The 14482-nt window shown below is 37.6% G+C and overlaps 1 protein-coding gene across 3 annotated transcripts in view; it reads right to left on the bottom strand.

Moving 5' to 3' along the window:
* Positions 1-5626: 5626 nt before the first annotated feature.
* The window catches only part of CNTN1 (contactin 1), a 390240-nt gene continuing 381384 nt past the window's right edge, over positions 5627-14482 (bottom strand). For 2 of the 3 annotated variants that reach the window (XM_030822631.1, XM_030822632.1), the window contains one exon: positions 8010-8082. Coding sequence is in view for 1 of the 3 variants with exons in the window: in XM_030822637.1 (XP_030678497.1) it covers positions 8006-8082 (77 nt within the window). In the remaining 2 variants the exon portion in view is untranslated. Of the gene's footprint in view, positions 8083-14482 lie in introns of all 3 variants that reach the window. The other variant, XM_030822637.1, reaches the window with a different exon arrangement.

The following is a 14482-nucleotide window of genomic DNA, read 5'->3' as shown; positions in this document are numbered from 1 at the left end:
ATATTTCTAGTCCACACATTTTTAAAATATGTTAACATCTCTTAAAATAGGATGCATCTTAAAATTAATGGTATCTTTCAATTGCTCTTAGCCAGGAGACAACTATGGCAGATTTGTTATTGCCTACACATAAGTCACCTTATCATAACTGTTTATATTATCATTACTTCAATTGAGTTGGAAATATTTTGGAGGTAACACAGGAGTTTGAATGCTTTTTAAGTGTCTTATAATTCAGTGCTGAAATTAAATAATAGCATACAGAAATACATAAAAATAGAGTAGCTGGGCATATAGGGTTACCTTTGTTATTTCTATTGGTCAAATTGGACAACTTAATTTTCTTAAAATTTTCATCGACAAGTCACTTTAGAGTCTTAATCATATGCCAATTGTATAGTTATCTATTACTATGTAATAAATTACTCCAAAACGTAGTGGCTTAAAACAACAAATAATTATTATCTCACATAGTTCCTGAAGGTCATAAACCTGGGAGCAGATGGTTGGGTGGTTCTAGCTCAAGGTCTTTCATTACACTGCAGTTAGGCTTTCAGCCTGGACTGTATTCATCTGAAGGCTGACTGAGGCTGATATGCTTGCAAGATGGCTCACTCATAGGGATGCTGGCAGGAGGTATCAGTTTCTCACTATATGAGTATCTCCACAGGGCTGACTGAATTCCCTCAGAACATAACAACTGGCTTCTCAAAGAGACATTGATCTAAGAGAGAGAGAGAATGATTAAGATGGAGACACACTGGCTTTTAATTACCTAGTTTCCAAAGTCCTCCACTGTCACTTCTGCTTTATCCCATTCTCTAGAGGTGATTCATTAAATTCAGCACACCCTCAAGGGGACCAGAATTACATTCCACCTCTTGAAGAGAAGAGTTTATGAACATATTTTTTTCAATGGCCACAATAACTTTCTGTTGATGCCTCGTAAGATTGAGAAAACACTGGCAGAATGGGCATCGGAAGCTTGAAGGAAATATTGGAGAATCCTTCAAGTAATGACGTAGACACCGATACCACCAAAATATGACATTTTGTAACAAAATACAAGCATCAACTACTCAAAGTTTAGGAATGATTTATGAGAATCTTATTCTAAATATGGAGAACTTGTAGGACTGCCTTAGCACAATTTTTGTGTAGTTTCTTCATTGTCTATGCATGAGTATAACAAACAATAAAAACATATTTCCAAATAAGTAGCTGTTTCAATAAGAATAACAATTCTACATGATAAACAAGTATTGTGTTATAGTTTAATTATAATTTTTTTCTTTTTTAATAGTAAAATCGATGGCCTCTTAGATCCAGTGGAATTTGGTAAGTATCTGTGGTACATTACATCATTTGGCTCCAATTCTTCAACACTCCCTATATCCACACCCTTTGCTGCACCTTTAAAGTGCCCACCCACATATGTGGGTGACCTGCCTTGCCTCTTGGCTCTGGGTTTATAATATGACTCAATCTGGTCAATAGGATGTTAGCAGACATGAGGCAAGCAAAAGCTTGAGAGAGTAGCTACATGTTTCCACTCGGTTTCTTGCACCTCTGTCAGCCGTGAGAACGTGCCAGGTCTAGCCTGCTGGAGAATGGGAGAAAAGTGAAGTGGAGCCAAGTTATCCTAAAGGCCCCACCTAAGGGCAGCTTTGAACAGCTGACAGTCAACTGACTCCCGAACATGTGAGAGAGTTCAGTTCAGATAAGCAAAGCCACGTATCTGACTTACTGCTGTCCAAATGTGTGAGCAATTTTTTTATTGTTATATGTCACTGAGGTTTTGTGAATAATGAATATAGTTCACTTAAAATAGTGCATGTGTTTGCAGCACTTTAATGTGACACGTCCCTTCCCTGCAATTAATTGAAGTGATTGTGTAATGTAGATAAGCTTTTCTAATGAAGTTTCAAAGTCCCTTGGAAACTTGTACTATAGTTGAATATTCATGTCATTCTTAGAAATAATAAAAGCAGTGTAGATGGGACTGATTGACAGTGGTTTCCCCTCACCTTTCATCACCAGGAATAGTGTACATTTAAGATGTGGTAAAAGGAGGGTCTTCGTGCTGACAGGCACCTGATATTTCTTCTGGGGGAACCATCCTTCTCCACTCCATCTAGTCATGGTGGGAAGTAATTTCTTTTCCTTCCTTCCTTCCTTCCTTCCTTCCTTCCTTCCTTCCTTCCTTCCTTCCTTCCTTCCGTCCTTCTTTCTTTCTTTCTTTCTTTCTCTTTCTCTTTCTCTTTCTTTATCTTTCTTTCTTTCTTTTTCTTTCTTTCTTTCTTTTTCTTTCTTTCTCTTTCTCTCTCTCTCTCTTTCTTTCTTTTTCTTTTCTCTCCTTTCCCTCTCTCTTTCTTTTTTCTTTTTCTTTTCTCTCCTTTCCCTCTCTCTTTCTTTCTTTTTTGAGACAGAGTCTCACTCTGTCGCCCAGGCTGGACTGCAGTGGTGGCACGACGTCGGCTCACTGCAACCTCTGCCCTCGGGGTTCAAGCAATTCTTCTGCCTCAGCCTCCTGAGTATCTGGAATTACAGACACACACCACCACACCAGCTGATTTTTTAGTATTTTTAGTAGTGGTGGGGTTTTGCCATGTTGGGCAGGCTGGTCTCAAACTCCTGACCTCAGGTGATCCACCCTCCTCGGCCTCCCAAGGTGCTGGGATTACAGGCGTGAGCCACCACGTCCGGCTGGTGGGTATTTCTATTACAATGTTTGTGCCACCTTTTGACTACTCAGAAGGGTGGACAGGATATCCAAATTGGCAAATAAAATAAACCAAATTCCTGGGGATAATCTGAGTCTTCACTGAGATTTTCTATGTATGCTGAGTCAGAGTGAGAGAGGCTCTAATACTTTTGGACCACTGATCAGGAGGATGTAGGTTTGGAACTGTCAGCACCCCGGATTCCTTCCACAAAAAGATAGCCTGCCAGAGATGCAGAATCCACTGATGAAGAGAAACCCTAAGAACATTACTAAAGCCCTTATTCCACCTTAGAGACTACATTATTTGAGCCAATAGACTCTCTTTATTTTTCTTAAAGCTATTGGAGTTGAGTGTCTGTCATTTGCAACTAAAAGAATTCTGAACAATGGAGAAGTATTATCCCTATTTTACAGAAGAGGAAACTACACCTCAGAATGTCACATTTCTTGTCCAAGATCTTACAGGTAATAACAGGTAGCATTAAAATATTATCACAGATCTGTCCAATGGTCATGATCTTTTCAAAATTTCATTTTTTAAAAAGTTGTTTTAACTTACGTACTGTAAAGCTCACCCTTTTGATGGGCAATTTTGTGAGTTTTGACAAAGGCATAGATTTGAGTCACCACAACCAGTTCTGCTACCTCTAAGAGTTCCCTCATGCTGCTTCTGTGCAGTCAGACCCTCTACCTCCTCTCAACTCCTTGCAACCACTAGCATTCTGACTGTTCCAGAATGTTCTATAAATGGCATCACACAGCATTTTGAATCTGGCTTCTTTTCAATTAGCATAATGCATTTGAGTTTCATCCATATTGTTGTAATTATCAACATAAATGCTTTCTGAAAAGATACTTAGAGCAGCATTTCAGTCATATCCACATTAGTGTGAGTGATGCATATCAGGTTTTAAAAAGAGGAAACGAGAACTACTAGGTTGAGACAAAATATATGTCCACTCAGTACCTGTGAATGTGACCTATTTTAGAAATAGGGTGTTTGCATATGTAATTAAATTGAGGTCATGCTGGATATTAAGGTGGTCCATAATCCAGCAACTGGTGTCCTGTTAAAGAGAGAAATGTGGACACCAAGACACACAGGGAATATGCCATATGACAAGAGGTAGAGATTAGAGTGTTGCAGCCGCAAGCCAAGGAATACCAAGCACTGCCTGCAACCATGAAAAGCTACGAGAGAGGGGTGTGGAACAGATTCTCCCTCAGAGTCTCCAGAAGGCAGGCTGACACCTTCATTTTAGACTTATAGCTCCAAGAACTGTGAGAAAATATGTTGTAAGCCCCTTGGTTTGTGGTAATTTTTACTGCAGTTCTGGGAAACAAATGCAAGAAAAGATTAAGATATTTGGCTTTGCTTTCAAGGCAGCATGTGTCAAAGAAAATGATCCTGAATGAAAAAGGATTAACTTCATGGTTGTGCTTCAAGATGAGCCTGACTGAATTCTAGAGCAAAATTAGTAATGGCATTATAGGAACTGATATAATTACCCCAGGTAGCAGACTTATTTCTAGTAACGGAAAAGTGAAACTCGGTTTTAAAATAGGGTGAGCAATGGTGAAATCTATAAACTAGTTTACAGGTCAATTCATTCAAAGTCATCATGTGTCTGTTCTGAAGAAACAAATATTGAAGTTTGGGGGAGGCTTTCATCATTTTTTTTTATTAGCAACCTCCAGAAGATGATAGACTCAGGAAATTAAGTATTAAAATTTAATTCATTTTCCAAGTATCATGAAGGAAAAAGAAAAAGTCAACATTTCTTTAGAGAAGAAATCTTATGAGGTGCATTTTTGTCTGCAGTCTGGATACAAACAAGGTAGGGGATATTTCTGCCAGACAAAAAGTGTATTGTATTTTGATATTAAGATGTAGAACAAAAGATAAGAATAATTATATACAAATCAGCATTTTAAGCAAGCAAAGCTTATGGATTCTTTTTTTTTTCTTAAGAGATACTAAGTTATGTAGACATGCTATTGAAATATATTCTTCTTTCAGTTGACACTATCAGTTAATCTAGCCTGCAGTGATCACGAAAACCTCAAACTCAACTCCCTATCAGGTAGTACTGAACATTCCCTCCAAAATATAGCTCACTCCCCAGATTCTGATTTGGTAAATCTGGACGGGGGTCCAGGGAATTCATTTTAATTTTTTCTCATTCTCCAGGTGATCCTGATGGGCAACCAGGTTTGAGAATCATTAACATGGAATGCATTCTCACAGAGAGAAGCTTTGATCTTCCAAAGCCTGGAGAATCTGAGCTGAGGTCAGTTGAAGGTCAAATACCAAATACAAAATATTAGAAGGGAAGTAATCTAATACTTAAGGTCTAGAAACAGAGACAACGTCCAAAAAGGAAAACCAGAATCCAGTGTGAATCAAGCTTCATGAAACAGGAAGGGAGATGAGAATTCCAATGCAAAACCACGATCAGAACACAGGACAAAATGGGAAGGCAGAATACAGGCAGCCGTGGGATGCAGTTTTCTGGGCTCAGCCTGTCTCAGGACTCAGAAGCTTTACCTGTAGCAGACTTCTCCTATAGATTCATGCCATTATGCAGATACCTCTATTCCAGGCTCAGCTCATTCAGGGTTAAAAAGTCTCATTTTCTTAGCATCTAGCAGTTTGCTTTAGTGTTTCACTTTACATTGAATGATATTCACTGACATCTTCATGGGTTGAAGTTATTTACCAGGTGATCTTATTTCAATGTAATAATGACTCTGCATGTGTTTCTATGTGTGTACTTTTTGTAGTACTTCAAATACTGAACTGTTGCTTAACCAGAATATTTATTCTCTGCTATCGAACTTGTAATGAAAACCTTCTAAAAATAAATTTAAACTTGAGGAAAATTGAAAGGACAGTTGTTCTTTCTTGGGTAACATAAGACATTTATTACTTTATACTAATTTTTTTCATTCATAAAAAGGACAAAGCACAGTCCTATACTACTCCATTGAAAAAATGATAAAAAATAACTAAAAAATCAATTCAATATTTATCAGTATCAAATAAAACTACTATCACCTTTCCTGAAATACAAAGAAACAACAGATGTATCTACACCTATATAAAGTTTAATTCAGAATCTTGCGTCTTAAAGCAGATGATTATTAGTTAGCTTGACAACAGTTTAAAACTGGTGGTCCCAGTTAAATCTGTACAACTGTATGAGAAAATGAAAAGCTTGAGTTATCAGTGTACGAGAGATTTTAAACTACTTTATCTCTGTCAGAAATTCAAAACTAAACAACCTCCAAAGTCTGTTTTCCTCTTACCTTTCAGAACCATTTCATGCAAAATCTAACCAGTTTTGCTCGTTATTATCATATATTAGAAAATAAAAGGCAAGCATGCATTTGGCAAAAGATTTAGTTGTTGATTATATAAAAATGCCCAACATGGGTCACATTGCAAAAGTAAAACCTCAAAGTGTAACAATGAAAACACAAACATTTGTACAGAAGGTATACAGAGTATTCGTTTCCCTAAAGTATGAAGACATTTTGTTTCTTTTTCAAATACTTAAATATTTTATGAAATCTGGCAATGATCTTAAGACTGTTGACATACTTCCACTGGGAAATCATCCATTTCACTTATTTTTAAAAGTTTCATTTTATAACAAAGAGTTAAATGTAAACTAATGAAATATTTATTGATATTTTCATAATGAAGGCTCTAAACATTTACACAACGATATATAGTACAAAAATTATACAAATTAAAGAAAGGGGGTAAAGTCGGTAAAGTAGTAATAGATCTATTTTGCTTCCTGTAAATATTTTTTACGAACCTATATGGTGTCCTTTCTAAAAAGATAAACTCTAATTAGCTAGCAAGTTTGTGCTAATAAAATAGGATTATACCTCTTGAAGCATCCAACATTGCACTATTTCACGAGCCAGCAAATTCTTTATTACTCGATTTCTTTTACATCCACACTCAAACACATTTCCATGCACACCATGGAGAATGAAGAAATGTGCATCTTCCTTTTCACAACTTATAAAAACCCAAAGCACCAACACTTGGGAGACACCATCGGAAAGACATATTATTTGCCTCCTCCTGGCCTTCCAGTTTTGCATACTTTTCAAAGTACCATTAGCAATATATTGATTTGGTATTTTTAGCCAGTTTTCAGTATTGCATTGAAGTGGGAAATGAGCTTAAAACTAATTATTATTACTATTATTATTATTATTTTTACAAAATGGAATACGGTAGCTTTTTCAACCTACAGGTGACTTTTTGATCTGACATCTGCAATAAAGAAACGTAATACTTAGGAATGAAGCAGAAAAACCAAGATACTAGTAATTGTGATATTCACTTAACTGTCACTTATTCCTAACCATGTAAAGACTGTCACATCTCAATAAAAAAGGAAGCACTCTACTTAAAATTTGTCACTCCACATATGAACAAATATAGCAATATTATGATACTCTAGATAAGAGCTGTGATTTTTGAGATTTGAAATTGATAAGAAAAGCATAAAATAACTTCAGAGTAGAATATAAAAGTAAAAAAAAATCTTTATATGGTATGTTAACTTTACCATTAAAAAACTGATTCTGAAAATCAAATATTTAGAAAATTATTTACTTTGAAAATAAAAATACTGATAGTAAGTTCTAGAATTTGGTTTTCAATAGTCAAAATCTTTCAATTCATGATTTGATACTGGGATTTCTGACAAAATATTTGTTACACTCTATTGTCTTTTCAAGAAAACTCAAGATGTCATGAATGATAGGGGCCATTCAATAATATGCAGTACCCAAAACAGTGAGGAAAGTACAAGAGACTGTATTACTCTTACATTTACCACATACAATCAACATTTCAATCTCTATTATATTTCACAACTTGTTATTAAATTTAAAGCACCTGTATATGGTGATTTGACTTTCACTCTACAGCCTATAGTATTGAATTGAACACTGTAACTTGTCCCATTGGGTTAAATCATGCAACTGTCACAGAATCAGGTTAAGTGGTTTATAAGGCATATTGGAACGAGTTAAAAATCATTTATATCCATTTGAAAGTTTATTCTTTTGGATGAAGGGGTTCCTGAATGCCTCAGTCATCATGTATGTTGCAAATCAGTTGAATAGTTTGTTAAAGTATAATTTATTTGGCTTAGGATGGAGCCGCAGAAATTGGAAGGAATTGTGGTCATCCCAGGGTTGAAGAGTGTCTTCTGAACTGGGATGGGAACAGCAGCTGTCACAACACATTCAGAATTCCAAGTAGACAAGGATGCCAAAGGCAGGCAGCAGTAAGCCGAGAAGACTTGGCGATAGGGTGGGTGCACCTGCAAGGGTAAACCAAAAGTGTGCATATTATTTCATTGATACACGTCACTATTGCTCATTTAGTCTGCTTCGGCTAAGGCAAGATTGCATAGCCCCGGAAAACAAATGGGTCCTTTTACAAAACAGAGTCTCTTATTCTTACATGATTTAAGAAAAACAAAGGCTTTTGATCAAAGATTTTCTGTGTGAGACCATGTGAACTGTTTATACAACATGATTAAATTAATCATTTAAAATAATATGATCACAAATGTGTATGCTGTCCCTATGATCCAGCAGTCCCAAATTCCTACCAGAAGGCAAAATGTCAAGAAACATATATACGTGCATTAAAAAAGCAATCTTTAAAAAGTAAGATAAAGAGATACAGTAAAAATACTAATAATTTTTCCTGAGATAATGACGACATAGGTATGCTAGGTAGATCTTGCATAACTTCACATCCCAATGGTTTTAAGACATTTATACATTTATACAGAATGACTTAAGTAATGTATTTCTGATAATTTTAATCTCATTCAATTTTTATCTAAAGCACAATTGCCCTGAGATATTATACTGTGAGTTAAAAATTGAAATGATGTATTATAATATGCTATGGACTTATTTTACATCTTGGGTGACACTTAGAAGGGCTACTCCTGTAGTCAAGTAAGTTTATGGGTCCGTGTCCTGCTGACTTGAGAATTTTTGAGAAACTGTTGTAAAGTAGGACCAAAAAGTCATACTCTTTCTTCCCAATGTCCACAACTATTAGGCATTATCTTCTTTTTAAATAAATTAACTACTATTTTTTAAGAGACAGGGTCTTGTTCTATTGCTCAGGCTGGAGTGCAGTGGTTCAGTCATAGCTGACTGCAGCCTCAAACTCCTGGGCCCATGTGATCCTCCTGCCTCAGCTTCCCAAAGTGCTTGGATTACAGGCATGAGCCACCATGCCTGGCTGGCACTATCTTCAATGAATATGCTGCTAGAATGAGTGAAGACCTAAAAAATTTAGTCAATGACTTACGAATATAATAGTTTTTGTTAATTTTTGGAAGTTTATTCTCTAAATTTGAAACCACCAAATAAATTATTATTATCTGTCATATTAAAAGTCACCATAAACAGCTCATTCTTTGGCATGGTCCTTTTATATTCAGTGAGATTTAGTGCATTTCTCCTGAATCTCTGGTCATTAAAAGCACATTCATGTTCCCTATAAGGTGGAAGATAATTGTGTCTGTCTGCTTGCTTGTCTTCAACATTGCCCTGCTGCCTGGAAACATAAGAGGGAAAGCTTTATCGGATACAGATAAAGTAATTCTTAGAAATGAGCAGGAAAGTGAGGGTCAAAAAGTGAGGGCAGATAACAAGGGCAATATAAACAGCCCTCAAGTAGCAGAGCTCCTAAGGACACTATCAATAACAATGGTAAACTTATCATTACTATGAGAGATGCTACTTACTGCCCTGCAGCCAGCTACAAGACTACGTTGGCTCATTATGTCAATTATGACATGACTACGACAACCTACCATGGTATGTCTTTTTACCCCAGTTTTATATATTTTGTAACTGAGTCAGGTAAAATGACTTGCTCAAGTCCAATAGGCACTAGATGGCAGAGAGGGGATTAGAATTCAGATTTGTCCAGCTGCAAAGGCCATGCACTTTTGACCTCTCTGCCATGTTTTTGCAGATAACTTTAGCAAGGGATCAGTTTTAGAAATGCAGAAGGACGCTGCGCTCTGCACTTACTGTGTCAAGGCAAGGGCACAGAAGGAAAATAATAAATGTCATATGGAAAACAGCTAACACATAAACTGTTTCAAAGAGTTCTTTGTATTCTTGTAATTTTTTTTACCTTCTACTTTTCTACATATTTTTAAAAATATGCCACAGACCACACATTATTTTATTCTGATAAGATGCCCAATAATAAACCTCAATCACACAGTAAAACCTTTAAAGTTCAACGTTTGACCCAGTGTAAATGATCTGTCCTGAAGCCTTTTTTGTCTGAGGATGACTGCAGGGTCTCCACAATGCTCTGTCTTTTGACCACAAATTACATCTGTGATGGGGACACGTTTATGTACTTGCCTGAATATGTGGGTTGGCAAAGTACAAACTGTGGCTGCTCAAAAGACATTTAGTGAATTGTGGATACCATCTTGATGTTTTGGTATTAGTATGAAAACCAAATACAATTTCATAATTTGTGGCTTTGACATCAGGATATTTGAAATAAACTCTCCATGTTTACGTGTGTTATATTTAATTTCTCTAATGGCTCAAGCTTACGTAATTTTGGTCTTCATCTTCACTTCTCTCCCACATTCCAAACAGAAATTAGAGACCGAATTGAAGTACTATTTAATGTCATTTTAAATGACATATATTCTTGAGGAGTTTTTCAATATATGTTGGTTTTGAATCTAACAACATATATATCAGAATACTGCTATCAATCATAATTCTGGTATTTACATGGTATATAGTAAACACATATTTTGCTTTTCACATAGCTGATGAATGTCAAACCTGAACAAATCATTGATCTTGTGAATAATTTTTCTCTATCAGAAGAAATGTAAAACCAATTTGGAGTACTATATCTCTTCCTTGGGAATTTCCTGTTTTTTATTTTTTTAATCTAAACTTTGATTTCATACTTCCTTCAGGAAGAATTCCTGCTATAGGGAGAGAGATGCTGAAAACAGAAATTTCAATTAAAACTTGAGCAGTACTGCAGGCTTTCTGATAGGTAGAAAACTACTTGATTTTTAATACAAACCTCCTTTCTGATGCTTCAATCTGGACAGTGTGATGCAGTCTCTGTTTCTACTGCTTACCTATTGCTGATGATGCCATAACATTTAGAATTTTCTCTTTGTGGTGTCACATTTTGTGACCACAACTACTAATATCTCTATATTATGAACAACTTCAAGACAGAGATGATATCCAAATCATATTTTAGCTGTGTTGACTAATATCAAGCCTAGTGAATAGAAAGTACTCAACCTATAATGTTAAATGATTGAGTTATGCTTCCATTGTAGGCCCTGAATTTTTTCTTCTTATGGAGCACAGGGGGTCTAAGGAAGAAGATGGTTAGAGGAAACTGCTGTGACCTTCAGTGGGACCCCCTGATATTTCTTTTCATTTTATTCTCTATTGCATAATCTCTCTAACTTCCAGGAACCTGGGCAAAGAAAGGGGTTATACCTTCCTATGATTACTTTTCCTCAGAAAATAACTTTTTCCTATTAAAGAGATGGTATTAAAAATTCATAATATAATATCAGAAGGCATTGATTTTACTACTCAGTCCAGGAGTCCTCCAGCTAGTCTTGGTCCAATATTATTTTTTATTTTTCCAAGGTCTATTAATGGCCCTGGCCATACAGAAGAAAGTGTTTTATTAGATGGTTGATTTCCCACTGCCTAGAGTGTGCCTAATATATATGAGATATATTAGGTACACATGAATGGATGTTTGCGTTGAAAATTGTTGAGTTTAATAAAACTCCTGCTGGGACAGCAGCGTGTTTGAGAACTGAAAGAGTAAAAACATCCCTACGATTAGAGTGAAAATCAGCTGAGGCAGAAAAATAGCAAAACCTTTATTCAGATTCGTATGACAGACATGGATAATGCCAACTGTCAAGTTTACAGGAAACACTACCAAGATCACAGAGCTGCTGTAGAATGCCATCATGACCTCCTCACCGAGTGGATGGTGCTGTTACCAATGATGCCCCAGCTCTGCTCTACTTGTCCCACCTATTAGTGGGAATACCCAATTGCTGGACTGCACTCCCCTCATGACAGCCCCAGCTCTAGTTAATCCCTGCTCCTCCGATTCCCACCTCAGAAGCAGAAACTAATCCAGATCTGACTGCCACTTTATTTCCACCCTCCTCAGAATTCTTCAGCAGGAACTCAAACCTTACATAAGACACTTCTCCTTCGCACTTGCCTGATATTCCATCATTGCTCTGGTGTGTGTTTCCTTGCTACATCCAGTCAATAACTCTGGCTTTGTCAGACTACAGGTTTCTGCTTCATCTTTGGCTATTTAAATTTTAACAGGACAAGCTGGCTAATATGAGTATCAATAAAGCAAGCAATGAGGCCGGGCGCAGTGGCTCACACCTGTAATCCCAGCACTTTGGGAGGCCGAGGCGGGTGGATCACGAGGTCAGGAGATCGAGACCATCCTGTCTAACACGGTGAAACCCCGTCTCTACTAAAAATACAAAAAATTAGCTGGGCGTGGTGGTGGGCACCTATATTCCCAGCTACTCGGGAGGCTGAGGCAGGAGAATGGCGTGAACCCGGGAGGCGGAGCTTGTAGTGAGCCGAGATTGCGCCACTGCACTGCAGCCCGGGCGAGAGAGGGAGACTCCGTCTCAAAAAAATAAATACATAAAAATAAAAAAATAAAGCAAGCAATGAGTGCCTGTCCTGGTCGGAGCCACAAGGGTATATTGGGAACAGTATCACATGGCAGCTAAGAGTCAGACGTTCTGGAAACAGGCAAAGCGAAGTTCTAACTCTACTCTGCCTTTTACTGGCTGCCTAATCTGGATAACCTTGAGCATGTTCTTTAATTTTTTTAATTAAAAAAAATTAAATTTTAAACCTTTTTCCTTCAACTGTAAAATAGGGATAATAATATGCCTCATGGCATCTATCTATCTATCTAGAGAGGCAGCATAACCTTTCTTCAGAAGTAATTATATGTGGAAATCCATTATTGAACTGGGTGAAAGGGGGATGCTTTACTCAAAGATGGGTTTAGGAGCAGGAAGCCACCAGATTTTTGTCTTCTCTATTTTCATTCTGGCGCCTGTACTTCACCCAACCCCATCACCCCGTGGAACATGTGGGACTCTGCTTATCACGGTTTGAAAACAACTGCTTTATGTAAAGCATTTCAGAAATGCATGATTAATAGATAACTCCCAGTAAATGGTAGCAATTCCTACTACATTTCATGATGTTTATTTCTTGTTCTACACCTGCACTGTATTTCTGGAAAAGTAGTTGGATAAAATAAAGCAAACAATAGCATAAGCTGGGCATAGTGAGTTTTTCTGTAAAAGTCTAGCTTCCAGCTCCAGTGTTTGTGTAGCATGGTAGTCAGGGATCTTTGGTTTGAAGAAACAGAACCCCAAACTAACAGCTGATGTTGTACTGGCCTGAGGGACAGCTGGAGCAGATAATTGAATACCTGCGTCTTCCAAGTCTCTGGCTTTCACCTCTTGTTCTTTTACAATTTGCCTCACAGTTTTGTTTGTTTGTTTGTTTCGTTTTGTTTTTTTGAGACGGAGTCTCAGTCACCCAGCCCGGAGTGCAGTGGCGCAATCTCGGCTCACTGCAAGCTCTGCCTCCCGGGTTCAGGTCATTCTCCTGCCTCAGCCTCTCTGAGTAGCTGGGACTACAGGCGCCTGCCACCACACCCGGCTAATTTTTGTATTTTTAGTAGAGATGGGGTTTCACTGTGCTAGCCAGGATGGTCTCGACTCCTGACTTCGTGATCTGCCCACCTCGGCCTCCCAAAGTGCTGGGATTACAGGCGTGAGCCACCGCGCCCGGCGTTTTGCCTCACATTCTCAGACTGACTTCTCTCAAGAGAGATACGAGCTCCTAGCTCACATCACGTATTCTTAAGAGCAAACAGACTGGGCTGTCTTTTTACCCCAACACTAATGAAAACTTCTTAAGGAAAGGCTCTGCTTTGCAAACATCAGATCACACACCTATCCCCAGACCAATAACTGTGGCTGAGTTAGTAGCTTCTTTGATTGAACTAGCTTGGAGAAGGTTTCCATCCCCCAACCAATCACTCTGGCCAAGGAGGCAGGGCCATGTAAGAAGAAGGTAGCTTTCATTCTTATATCAGGAGAAACAGTACTTTCCCCAGTGAAAGGGCTGCGTGGATCCAGGAGCAAAAGAGTTCTGGGGCAAAAAAAGAGACTACTCTCATCTAAAAAGTGCAAGTAAATGCATGTTGAGAATCAACAAAGCAACAGAGGATAATCAGTATCTCCCAAACTTGTTGACCACAGTAATCTTTCTATCAAGGACCATCACACAGGAATTATATTCTGCCCACAGCTGTGGAAAAGTATGTTTTCTGGTAAATTTGTGGTAATTGGAAAAACGTGTTTCAGGACTTTGCTCACCTGTATCATTTAAAACCTCTCTAATTTGCCTTTCACAGCTTTTAGCTGTTTTCCCAATTGCTTGAGGCTAATCAACACAAGAAAAGCAAGTGCTCTGTTTAGCTACTGAAGACAACACTTTCAGTGAACTTGTCAAGAGTACTGGATCCATTTTATGAGTAACCACTGGGACGCAGTCAAGGTAGGTGCAGCGTTCGAATTTTTCAGCATTTTTTAT

This window comes from Nomascus leucogenys, chromosome 11, assembly GCF_006542625.1.
Source record: "Nomascus leucogenys isolate Asia chromosome 11, Asia_NLE_v1, whole genome shotgun sequence".
In the NCBI taxonomy this organism is placed as follows: Eukaryota; Metazoa; Chordata; class Mammalia; order Primates; family Hylobatidae; genus Nomascus; species Nomascus leucogenys.
Note: the sequence above shows the minus strand (reverse complement) of the source record. Positions and strands in the feature narration are given on the sequence as shown.